Source organism: Lampetra planeri, chromosome 58, assembly GCF_965212315.1.
Source record: "Lampetra planeri chromosome 58, kcLamPlan1.2.h2, whole genome shotgun sequence".
NCBI lineage: Eukaryota > Metazoa > Chordata > Hyperoartia > Petromyzontiformes > Petromyzontidae > Lampetra > Lampetra planeri.
The window spans coordinates 5054665-5067740 of NC_136164.1; the positions used below are offsets into that span (position 1 = coordinate 5054665).

General features: G+C 45.4%; 1 protein-coding gene across 3 annotated transcripts in view; it reads right to left on the reverse strand.

The window, feature by feature from the left end:
• Positions 1-8410, reverse strand: part of LOC144736019 (caspase-14-like) — a 22092-nt gene extending 13682 nt beyond the window's left edge. The window contains exons 1-5 of one of the 3 annotated variants that reach the window (XM_078618651.1): positions 8297-8410; positions 4004-4329; positions 3401-3468; positions 1680-1844; positions 1045-1264 (exon numbers count right to left, since the gene is read on the reverse strand). In XM_078618651.1, the coding sequence (XP_078474777.1) occupies positions 1045-1264; positions 1680-1844; positions 3401-3468; positions 4004-4298 (748 nt within the window). In that variant the 5' untranslated portion in view covers positions 4299-4329; positions 8297-8410. Of the gene's footprint in view, positions 1-1044; positions 1265-1679; positions 1845-3400; positions 3469-4003; positions 4378-5396; positions 5625-8296 lie in introns of those variants that run through there. The other 2 variants (XM_078618652.1, XM_078618650.1) reach the window with 2 other exon arrangements.
• Positions 8411-13076: the final 4666 nt, after the last annotated feature.

Sequence of the window (13076 nt, forward strand, 5' to 3'; positions counted from 1 at the left end):
CGCCTGGTACGCAGGAGGTGGACGCCTGTTGTACATTTGGAGTTTGCGTGTCTCTCTCTCTGCCCATTGTCCCGTGGATTTTTCTCCGGGTCCACCGGGTTATTCCATCCACATTTACAATCGACATCACCACGCGTTTAGAGTATTTGGCTACTGCGAAAAATGTCCACGTGATGATGATGATGATGAGCCATTTCGTTAAGCTTTAATTTGTGATCGCCAGGTCACTTCTGAAAAAGACGCTCACAGCTCAGTGGACCTTACCTGCTTAAATATATGCTGCCAAGCTTGGTGGTGTTCATTCGGACGCTGTCTTTCCGACAGCCCTGTTCTTCACCTGAGGACCGCTGCTTGCGTTGTGGCCGAAACGTCGTGAGAATTTAATGTTTTATTTTTTTATTTTTATTATTTCCCTTCTACGTGACTTTACCGAAAGAACCAAGAAGAAGCTTTAGAGCTCTATAGGTGCATCTGTTTAACACGCATTTGGCTTTCGCGATCAATAACATCCATAGCTTCTTTTGGGTTAGATCGCGTAAACATCAATGTGTCGTTAAACCTGCCACCACCCGACACGGCAGTCAAAACAAATATTACAGGTAGGAACAACAGTTCCACACTGCCCACCAGGGATTATTTGTCTGTCGTGCATAGCCACGCCCTCGATTTGTATTTCATAGAGCGCTTCGGGCGGGCTCAGCACCACGTGACGCGCCGCCCCACGCAGCTTGCGCCGCGTGAAACGGGTCGCACGAATGCGCCGTCCAACCAAGTTCCTACCTGCCCATTCTGAAGGAACGTGTTCCGATTCTGATTCTCGATCATTGTATCGAAAGAAAAAAAACGCATTTCTCTATAATCGCTTTTCGTGGTTACTTACGATGCCCTGCCCCTGCCGCACCATTCGACTAAGCGCATGGTTTGGCTACGTGCGGCACGAGAGAAGTCCGATGTACGCGCGCACAAAGCACGACTCCCCACCCTCCACCCTCCCGGTGTCTCTTATGACCCGGCTGCTATGAACCCGACGACGCCACCTCGCACCTCCCCGGCAGGCCTGGATGATGAACACCTTCGGCTTGTTCTGAAGCGCCACGCACTCCTTCGAGTTGAACTCGTCGAAGACAGAATGCAGCTCCAGCTCCCTTTTGTCGTCGCCCAAGATGCAGTTCTTCCTCCCGTGGGACATGAGGCAGATGACGACGCAGTCCGGGTCTAGCTCGCACACCTGACTCTTAAACGCCTGCAGGTCTTCCTTGATTCCCTGCGTGTACGCGGATCGCGAGCGTGCGTGCGTGCGCGTACACACGGACGACGATGGGTGTGAGAGACTGCGCGTGGGAGCGTTACATCGCGACCGCTCACCCTTCACCCGCACCTCCGATTAGCGCGGTTGACTACATACGACAAGACAGAAATTGTCATGCAGAAGATGAAATACGCTATAAACGACAATACACTAGCATACACTACATTACACAACACTAGTGTGTGGTTGGCTACGTACGGCGCTCCTGTGTAACAGTTTCTTTATGTAGCTAATGGACACCCACGATATTTTGTGGCCCTTGTTAGCACACGCATACACACGCGTTGACTACGTACGGTGCGAAAGAAGTCAAACGTGCATACATACACGCTCATCATCAGACACGCACACACGCTCGCAGTACACGAACCGAGGTGTGTTGTTTTTCTCCTTTCGTGACGTTTGCTTTCATCTTGCTAAAGAGCGTTTCCAGCAGTGAAACGTCCCTCTCAGAGCCAGTTCGGTACATATTTCCTCTGTGCATGACGTTCACCATAAACGCATGGATACCTCCCGACTTGATGATGTAGGGATTCTGCAAGAAAACAAAATAAAAACACAACCCCTCAATGCAAATGGTATGGCCTGGCGCTGTCTAACACCCTACAATGGTGTGGTCTGGTGGTGTGGCCTCAGCGCCGGATGGTCTCATACTCGGTGGTACAGTGGAATTGTCGTTCAATTTTAATTACAGCTTCATAACTTGGACCCACACGGCAGCTGCGTTCTATTTGGGTATTGGTAAAAAATAAAACATCGACTTCTGCATTTCGTGAATTTATCACGGCTCAATGGAGCCCTAAATAAGAAACAAATATCGAACCAGAGCAAAACATGTTTTACCTTGGGATTTTCTTTTGCAGTATCAAAGTTTGAAAAATAACGCATTCCTGCGGAGGGAGCTGGTAGGAACGTTGGGTTGCTCAGTCAATGGCCAGGGTCAACGGCGGCGTGGTGTATTCCGCAAATATGTCCGACTGTGAGGGCGGGCACAAGCCGGCGTGAGTAGGTTAAACGTTGAGTTTTATAAGGGCACCACGGGGTGACCAGCCCCTCCCCACCCAACCCCACCCCTCCCACCCCCCACCCAGCCCCTCCCCACCCGGCCCCTCCCCACCCAGCCCCTCCCCACCCCACCCCTCCCATTTTTGGATGCACGACGGACGGACGCAATAATCCCCTGTGGGCTGGTGTAACCAGGAAGTTCCTACCAGTAAGAATAGGTTTTACCCTCTACCCTATATTGTCAGAGCATGTTCTGTTTGCACGTCCACCGCAAGTACCGCATGTGGTTTAATGCAGACTTGATTCCTCGCAAAAGGTTTATATTTTGTGTTTGAACATCTGAACACCTCCTGGTTTATTGCCAATGCTTTGCCGTTATTTCCAGACCGACCTCCTCCCGCGGGTTTTAGGATACGCGACATGGCCCCCAAATTATCGACAAATACATTTTTTTGGAAGTGCTGCTGAAATACGGTATATGCATGACGGCTCATCCGTACGTGCGATGGTTTCCTCGATAAAATGTGGGCGGAATGATAACCTCCACTGGGTGTCCCGTGGTTGGGGATATTAAGAAGACGGCGAAGCCTCCGATGTTATTCAACATCAAAGGGCTTGCATCAGCTTAAAGGTATTACATTGTGCCTCATACTGAGAAGGGGAGAGCGTGTGATTGGTTGCTTTTGCATATAGTAAACTAAACTATTTTTCGATTTAAAGCTTTCGTGACTGCAGGGATTCATCTTCTTGGTTCTTTCGGTCAGACGCTGTCTTTCTGACAGACCTGTTCTTCACCTGAGGACGGCTTCTTGCGTTGTGGCCGAAACGTCGTGAGAATTATTTTATTTTTATTATTTTATTATTTCCATTCTACGTGACTTGACCGAAAGAACCAAGAAGATAAACTATTTTTGTTTAACCAGGTAAGGCCCACTGAGCAATATAGCTCTTTTTCAGAAACAACCTGGCCACAAATGATAGCTCAACGAAGTGGGTTATCATCATGTGATGATAAGCACGGTCGGCTGCGAACAGTGCAAAATAAGTTCAACATACGTACGTACAAACGTGTGAAGCGTGTACTACCTGGAATATCCTGCTTGGTATTCCAATCTTCATCCCATCAAGTGTATCTCTGGACTTCTCACGAGTAACTGTACAGCACAGGCCAGAAACACAACGACCTCCGATTAAGCGCGGCTGGTTACGTACGGCGCAAAAGAAGTTCCACGAACCACCGGACATCCGTGAACAAAAAACAAGTATAACCCGTAAAAACAAAGTTTTTCACTATAAATCCTTTATATGCGTGGCGGCTAGAGTCCTCTCGTCCTCTGGCTTGAGATGGCTGCCACCTATGGGTCAGATGATTGCATTGCACCATTAAGCAATTGGTAATTAAATATAATTTATTTTTTCCTAAAAAGTGTAAAATTTAGAAAAAAAATTTCACGAACATTAATTGTCACGCACAACGAGTCTGTGTGGAAAATGTCAGCTCGATTGGATCACGGGAAGTGGGTTAAAAAACGACCAAAATATTTGCACGGTCGTAAGCAAGCAAGCGAACTTAATATAAAGGATTTAAAAAGAGCGTCACCGACCGTCGGATTCCTCCCGGCGCGCAAACCAAAGGTTCCGATTCTGAAACGCAGGTCGGACAAGAACGGTGCGAGCGGGCCGATTTACAGGCACTGAAGGCGCTGTCCGTCCAGCTGACGTTCTTCAGCGCCTCCCGCACGGCGCCGTGCTCTGCCTCGAGCTCCTTGAGCGCCAGCAGGAACCACGCCGCCCGCACGTCGTCCTTCTTGAAAACGTCGACAAGGTCGCGGGCAAAGTCCTTGTCGTAGGGGTCGCGAGCCACGATCTGCCCAGCGCGCGCGCCAAGGAACTGGGGCAGGCACTTTTCAAGGCAGTCCACCAGCATGCGCTTCCTATCCACCACCAGCAAGCTGGCGTAGTCATTCCTTGGTGGAGTCGCCATCGTCGCCGTCTCTCGCTCGGCTGTTACCTCTCTGCTCGCCGGCGATAGCATACACGACAGGTGTGACAGCATACGCAACAAGTGCAATCATACTGGTAGGAACCTCCTGGTTACACCAGCCCACAGGGGATTACTGTGTCCGTCGTGCAGGGAGGGGCTGGGTGGGGAGGGGCTGGGTGGGGAGGGGCTGGGTGGGGAGGGGCTGGTCACCCCGTGGTGCCCTTATAAAACTCAACGTTTAACCTACTCACGCCGGCTTGTGCCCGCCACTCAACAGTCGGGCATATTTGCGGAATACACCACGCCGCCGTTGACCCTGCAGGCCATTGACCGAGCAACCCGACGTTCCTACCAGCTCCCTCCGCAGGAATGTGTTTATTTAGACTGGAGGAGGAATCTGATGAGCTATGAAGCTCTTCTTTACGTCACAGATGTCCTGCAATTTCAAGCCTCAACCGGCTGGAACTCCTTTACATCGTGATTGTCATTGTACACGTCTCTAATCGTTTTTTATTAAAACATTTTTTGTTATTGTCATTAAGAGAGCCCAGCATACAATGTGGATTTCAAAAAGTTGGGGGAAAACAAGGGATATCCCTGCACCTCCGACGAACACGATTGGCTATGTATGGTGCGAGAGAAGTTCAACATACATAACAAGCTAGTTGTTGAATATGTTATTGCACCTGTTGCGTATGTTATTGCGCCTAACACATTCCTGCGGAGGGAGCTGGTAGGAACGTTGGGTTGCTCGGTCAACGGCGGCGTGGTGTATTCCGCAAATATGCCCGACTGTGATGGCGGGCACAAGCCGGCGTGAGTAGGTGAAACGTTGAGTTTTATAAGGGCACCACGGGTGACCAGCCCCTCCCCACCCAGCCCCACCCCTCCCACCCCGCCCCTCCCCACCCTCCCAGCCCCTCCCTTCCCTACCCAGTCCCACCCAGCCCCTCCCCACCCAGCCGCTCCCTCCCCACGCAGCCCCACCCTCCCCACCCAGCCCCTCCCCACCCAGCCCCGGCCCGGCGTGGTGTTGGCCACCTCTCGCTAGCAGCACTTGTCTGTTACAGACTACACGGGGGATCTTCGTGCGAGTACCTTCACAGCTGTGACGACTTTCACCTAAGCACCTAGGTCGGCTCAGCCTCAAATGAGTATCTGGTGCGGCGTGTTGAACACCGCCACTGGGGCGGTGGTCCTGGCGCGCGCCCTCTCGCAAGTAAATAAATAAATAACCTGTGTTCTTTTCCCGCGCTTTCGATTCGATTTCCGGTTTAAGTTCTGAGGTAAAAACTTTGAAAAATTATAGTTATCTTCTTGGTTCTTTCAGTAAAGTCACGTAGAAGGGAAGTAATAAAATAATAAAAATATTTAAAATATTATTTTATTACTTCCCTTCTACGTGACTTTACCGAAAGAACGAAGAAGATGAATCCCTGCAGTCACGAAAGCTTTAAATCGAAATTATAGTTAATTTGACACAAAAAAACTATTATTCTAACTATTAAGCGTATTCTTATGTGTTTTCGGTAAAGTCACGTAGGTAAAAAGAAAAATTATAATAGAAATAAAATAATAAGAAATGCGATTTAAATTTTTAAAAATTTCTATTATAATTTTTATTATTTATTTTTACCTACGTGTCTTTACCGAAACAAACCTAAGATTATGAATCTTTGCAGTCACGAAAGCTTCAAATCTAGAATTATTAAGCTTTTGACGCGTCGTCTGTGCTACATCGAGAAGTGTTAACAGACTTCAAAGTAACACCACAACGCCTTCTTGTTAAAGACATCTGGGTGGTGGTGGACGGGCTGAATAAATCCTCGCGAAATAAGAACGCCACCTTCGAAAGCCTCATCGTGTGTACCACAATGACGACGACGATGATTATTGTTGTGGTTGTTGGTGGTGACAGTTGAGGTGATTGATAATTGTTTTTTTACCCTCTAAATCTGGCAACAAAACTGACATCTTTTTTTAAGAAGGAGTCATGTTTGCATTGACCACAATACCTGCGGTCGGAATGCAAACAAAAAACACAACTCTGATAATGTATGCTCTGTCCTTGACGTTGAGGTGTCAGTTTTGTTGCCAGATAAAAGGGTAAAAAACCAATTATCATATTTTGCTACTGGCAAATGAGGTTCCAATGGTTTAAGTTGAAGTGATTGTTGTGGTTATGTTCATAGCTGTTTGGTGGATTGGTAACCGTGTGTGTGGCCGTGACCGTGACCAAACGTCGCAACAATCGTTAACTAAACAGACTGGCTGTGTAACAATGGATGGGTCGACAAAACTGTTGACATTTGGTCGTCAATGTTCAATGGGACGATGACGTTTTTTTATCTTGATGGACATCGACCTGGCGTCGTCGGTGCTGAGGCCGTGGCTTTGTGGCTATTCGCGGTTGTATTTGTTTATAATTATTATAAACTATCTTCTTGGTTCTTTCGGTAAAGTCACGTAGAATGGAATAATAAAATAATAAAAATAAAACATAATAAAATAATTCTCACGACGTTTCGGCCACAACGCAAGCAGCCGTCCTGTGGCCGAAACGTCGTGAGAATTATTTTATGTTTTATTTGTATTATTTTATTATTTCCCTTCTACGTGACTTTACCGAAAGAACCAAGAAGAAGAATCCCTGCAGTCACGAAAGCTTTAAATCGATATTATAAACTATGTAACACGATGTTTGTCCCTGGGTAGTAAGTGTTATTTTTTTAATTGGTTATGCCTAAAAAGTATAGAAAATGGCTATTATTCCCCACAAAGAACCAAAGAGTAACTTGGTTACAAGATTTGATCACAATTCCAGAGTTTAGGGACCGCGGCGTTTTTTGACCTACACGAATAAATATTAAATTAATACGCCGCCCATACAAAATGTTAATTTCTTTAAAACAGATAATTAATTGATGCCGATTTTGATACAGACATGCATTGTCATCGGATCTGAGTACGTATGCAAGATTTGGAATTGTTTGGACATCAGGAAGTCGACTAAATTTTGATGACAAGATTTGACCACGACAAACATAGGAGTCAAGTTAAGTAAAACCGTTGAGAGAAAAAAGAGTTTAGTAAAGTCACGTAGAAGTTAAATAATAAAATAATAAAAATAAAACATTATAAAATACATATTTTCAATAAAATGCATATGTTATCATGTTTTATTTTTATTATTTTATTATTTCCCTTCTACGTGACTTTACTTTACCGAAAGAACCAAGAAGATGAATCCCTGCAGTCACGAAAGCTTTAAATCGAAAAAAAAAGTTTAGTAGTTTGTCTGATAGCAACCTTCAAGGTTGATTTGAGTTTTGTAAAAAACAAATGACTTCTTTGTTTGAAACGTTCGGCCTGATAAAACGAGCTCAATGTTGTTGTGACTTTCATTATCAATTGACCAAATATTATTGTATGTTGCTTCGACCATCACAAAGCGGTTAAAACATTTCACTGCCCTCCATCCCATAGATTTTCCTTACCCCCACACCTCCGATTAGCGTAGTTTGACAACGTACGGTGCGAAAGAGGTTCAACATACATACTACACACAGCACACTACTATACACAACACACTACTACACTACTGTACACAACACCTACACTACTATACACTACTATACACTACACTACTATACTGTACACTACTATACACTACACACTACACTACTATACACAACACACTACACTACTATACACTACACTACTATACACTACACTACTACACACTACACTATACACTACTATACACTAATATACACTACACTACTATACACTACACTACTATACAATACTATACACTACACTACTATACACGACACTACTACACACAACTACTACACACAACTACTATACACAACACACTACACTATACCACTACTAAACACTCAGATTAGCACGGCTGGCTAAGTTGCTATTCAGTGCACGCATGAGATCGATACATCAGCGGGACATTGCCAACAGCAGTGGCAGCTGTCACTCACGGGACAAGGTCAGCCGATGTCCACCCCCAACACGCTGCTGTTGCTGCTGTTGCTGCTGCTGCTGTAGCCAGGCTATGAGTGAGCAGGGGAGGATGTTTGTAGGTTTTGTTTCGCAACCAACGATCATCCTCATACCCCCCCCCACCCCTTTCTTGCTTAGGCACAAGGAAGTGAAAGAAATTGCAACTGAGTTATGAGCCGATTTTATTGCAAATCGGTGTGTATAACTGTGTGTACATCACCTGCACTTTGTACACCTGTGTGTGCATCACCTGTACTTTGTTTCTGTATGTACATCACCTGCACTGTACACCTGTACTGTACAACACATGCACTGTACACCTGTGTGTACATCACATGCACTGTACACCTGTGTGTACACCACCTGCACTGTACACCACCTGTACTGTACATCACCTGCACTGTACACCTGTGTGTACACCACCTGCACTGTACACCACCTGTACTGTACATCACATGCACTGTACACCTGTGTGTACACCACCTGCACTGTACACCACCTGTACTGTACATCACCTGCACTGTACACCTGTGTGTACATCACCTGCACTGTGCACCTGTGTGTACATCACCTCCACTGTACACATGTGAGTACACCACCTGCACTGTGCACCTGTGTGTACACCACCTGTACTGTACACCACATGTACTGTACACAACATGTACTGTATAATGTGTGTACACCACATGCACTGTACACATGTGCGTACATCACCTGTACTATACACCACCTGTACTGTACACCTGTGTGTACACCACATGCACTGTACACCGCTGTGTACACCCCCTGCACTGTACACATGTGTGCACACCACATGCACTGTACACCTGTGCGCGCATCACCTGCACTGTACACCTGTGCGCACACCACCTGTACTGTACACCCGCGTGTACACCACATGCACTGTACACCGCTGTGTGCACCACCTGTACTGTACACCTGTGTGCACACCACCTATACTGTACATCTGTGCGAGTCTGGGTCTCTGTGCGAGTCTGTGGGTCTTTGTGCGAGTCTATGGGTCTCTGTGCGAGTCTATGGGTCTCTGTGTGAGTCTATGGGTCTCTGTGTGATTCTGTGGGTCTCTGTGAGTATATGGGTCTCTGTGCGAGTCTATGGGTCGCTGTGCGTGTCTATGGGTCTCTGTGTGAACCTATGGGTCTCTGTGCGAATATATGGGTCTCTGTGCTAGTCTATGGGTCTCTGTGCGAGTTTATGGGTCTCTGTGCTAGTCTATGGGTCTCTGTGAGTCTATGGGTCTCTGTGCGAGTCTACGGGTCCGAACGAGCGCCACTATTACAAGCCATTCCATGTCCCCCCGCCACTGCATCGTAGCGCATGTGATGCATCTGCTGCTGCTGCCCGGGTGTTAGCAATGTGTGCAGTGACACCGCTATAGCCACAGGCACCGTGCAGCAGCAGTAACAGCAGCAGGGACCGGAGCGGAGCAGTGTGCTCGCTGCCTCTGCCAATCAGCGGTGATGGGAGTGCAACGCACGGCAGTCCTCGCTTAACGCGCGCCGTGGCGGCGTTCGCACTACAAAGCGTTTCGCATAGCGCGCTGTTAGAACGCGCAACGAAAAAACACGCGCCGTTATAACGCGGAATGTACCGTTATAACGCGCGGAACGCGCCCCCTGTTAGGGGCCGTCCATAAATGACGTCACGCGATTTTGGACGATTTTTGACCCCCTCCCCTAGTCACACGGCGTCACAAAAAGTCAGACCCCCCCCCCCCCAAAAAAAAATAAAACATGCTCCAAATCGCTTTAAACTATTGTCATTGTAGTGCGTATTTAATGTGGCGCTGCACTCTGATGTTGTAGGAGTGTTGTTATAACAATTAGTGTTGTTATAACAATTCTATATTTATTTAAAGTTTCGCATTTTTATGTGACGTCACATTTCTCAAACCCCTCCCCCCCACGTCACACATCGTCACAAATGTCTCACCCCCCCCCCCTTCCCTAGGTGCGTGACGTAATTTATGGACGGCCCCTAACCACTGCGCCACCGCTCCCTCCCACAACACCCTCAGGTAGTGCAAGCCTAACGCGCTGCAAGTAGCCGTAATATGCGTACCTGAAAAATGTTGCGTTAAGCGACAAACGCGTTCAACAAAAACATATTCCATTGTATACTTTTTTTTCAGTAAAGTCACGTAGGTAAAAAATAAAATAAATGAAAACAACTAAATTAAATTACGACGTTTCGGGCGCAACACAAGCGTCCATCTTTAGGTGGGGACAACGTAGCGAAAGCACAACCGCTGAAGTGTGTCTCAGAGATGGCTGTGACTTGCAGTCACGAAAGCTTCAAATCTAAAAACAATTTAGCCGTAAATAATGTAACGACGATAGAGTGCGGCGAGATATTAGCAACTACGACGAAACCACGTGCACCACGCAGTGAGACGCCGCCACCGCGTTACTCTGTATCACTCCGCATGCTGTACGAGTACACCGCTCAGCCCAAGAAAGTAGTTCTTCGTAGACCGCTCAGAAACCGCGTTATAAGGGGCCGTCCATAAATGACGTCACGCACCTAGGGAGGGGTCAGACATTTGTGACGATGTGTGACGAGGGGTGGGGGGGTTTGAGAAATGTGACGTCACATCAAAATGCGCAACTTTAAATAAATATAGACAACACGTTCCACTTAATTAAATTTACTTTTTAATAAATGTTTTCTCCTACAACATCAGAGTGCATCGCCACATTAAATACGCACTACAATGACAATAGTTTAAAGCGATTTGAAGCATGTTTTATATTTGGGGGGGGGGCAGAGCTTATTGACGTCATATTTGAGGGGGGGGGTCTGACTTTTGGTGACGACGAGGGGGGGGGTCAAAAATCGTCCAAAATCGCGTGACGTCATTTATGGGCGGCCCCTTTGATCCCGACGCCTGCTGTGTATTTGAAGTTTGCGATTCACTCTCTCCCCGTGGTCACGTGGATTTTTCTCCGGGTCCTCCGGTTTTTCCCCCTCCACGTTTAGAATGAACGTCACCCATTTCGATGTATTCGGCTGCTGTTCTAAATGTCCACGCGATAAGCCACTTCGTTGGTCGATAATTTGCGGCCAGGTCGCTTCTGAAAAGATCGATATAGTTCAGTTCGGCCTTATCTGGAAAAATAAAATAAAAAAAAATTATGAATAGTTTATATCATACGACTTGCCACGTAGGATGTGATGTTTTATTGTGATGTAGAAGTTGATGTGAATGCAGTGCGGTGGACAATATGACCCCGTGCGATATGGTGTCACGTGTAATGTGACGCGTGTGATGGATGTGCAATGTGATGTAATGACACGTGCTATGTGTACTGTAATATGATGCGTAGTGTAATGACGCGTGTTATATGTAATGTGATGTGTAATCTGGTGTAATGACGCATGTTATATGTAATATGATGTGTGATTTTCGATTTAAAGCTTTCGTGACTGCAGGGATTCATCTTCTTGGTTCTTTCGGTAAAGTCACGTAGAAGGAAAATAATAAAAATAAAATATAATGTTTTATTTTTATTATTTTATTATTTTCCTTCTACGTGACTTTACCGAAAGAACCAAGAAGCCGTCTGCTTGCGTTGTAGCCGAAACGTCGTGAGAATTATTTCATTTTATTATGTTTTATTTTTATTATTTTATTACTTCCCTTCTACGTGACTTTACCGAAAGAACCAAGAAGATGAATCCCTGCAGTCACGAAAGCTTTAAATCGAAAACCAAGAAGATGATGTGAAATGTGGTGTAATGACGCATGTTATATGTAATGTGATGTGTAATGTGGCGTCATGTATATGATGTGATTTATAGCATGTGATTTAGTGTTGTGATGTTGTCATCTGATGTAATGTACGTAATGTGATTTATAAAATGCGATTTATAGATGTGATATGTAATGTGATATAACGTATGTGATGTGATTTATAAAATGTGATTTAGTGTTATATGTAATGTGATATAATGTATGTGATGTGATTTAGTGTTGAAATGTAATATGTAATGTATGTGATGTGATTTAGTGTTGTGATGTGTAATGTGATGTAATGTATATTCTTGGTTCTTTCACGTAGAAGGGAAATAATCAAATAATAAAAATAAAACATCATAAACTAAAATTCTCACGACGTTTCGGCCACAACGCAAGCAGCCGTCCTCAGGTGAAGAACAGGGCTGTCGGAAAGACAGCGTCTGAATGAATTTCATTTTATTATGTTTTATTTTGATTACTTTATTATTTCCCTTCTACGTGACTTTACCGAAAGAACCAAGAATATGAATCCCTGCAGTCCCGAAAGCTTTAAATCGAAATGATGTAATGTATGTTATGTGATTTATAAAATGTGATTTGGTGTCGTGATGTGTAATGTGATGTAATCTATGTGATGTGATTCAGTGTTGTAATGTGATGTAGTGTGATGTGATGATGTAGTGTGATGATTTGTGATGATGTGATGGTGATGATGTAATGTGATGGTGATGGTGTAATGTGATGGTGATGATGTGGTGTGTTGATGGTGGTAATGTGATGTGATATGATGATGATAATGTAGTGTGTTGATGGTGGTAATGTGATGATGATGATGTGTGATGATGATGTAGTGTGATGATGTGTGATGATGATGATGTGTGATGATGATGATGTAATGTGATGATGATGTAATGTGATGATGATGGTGATGATGATGGTGATGATGTGTGATGGTGATGATGTGTGATGATGATGGTGATGATGATGTGTGATGATGG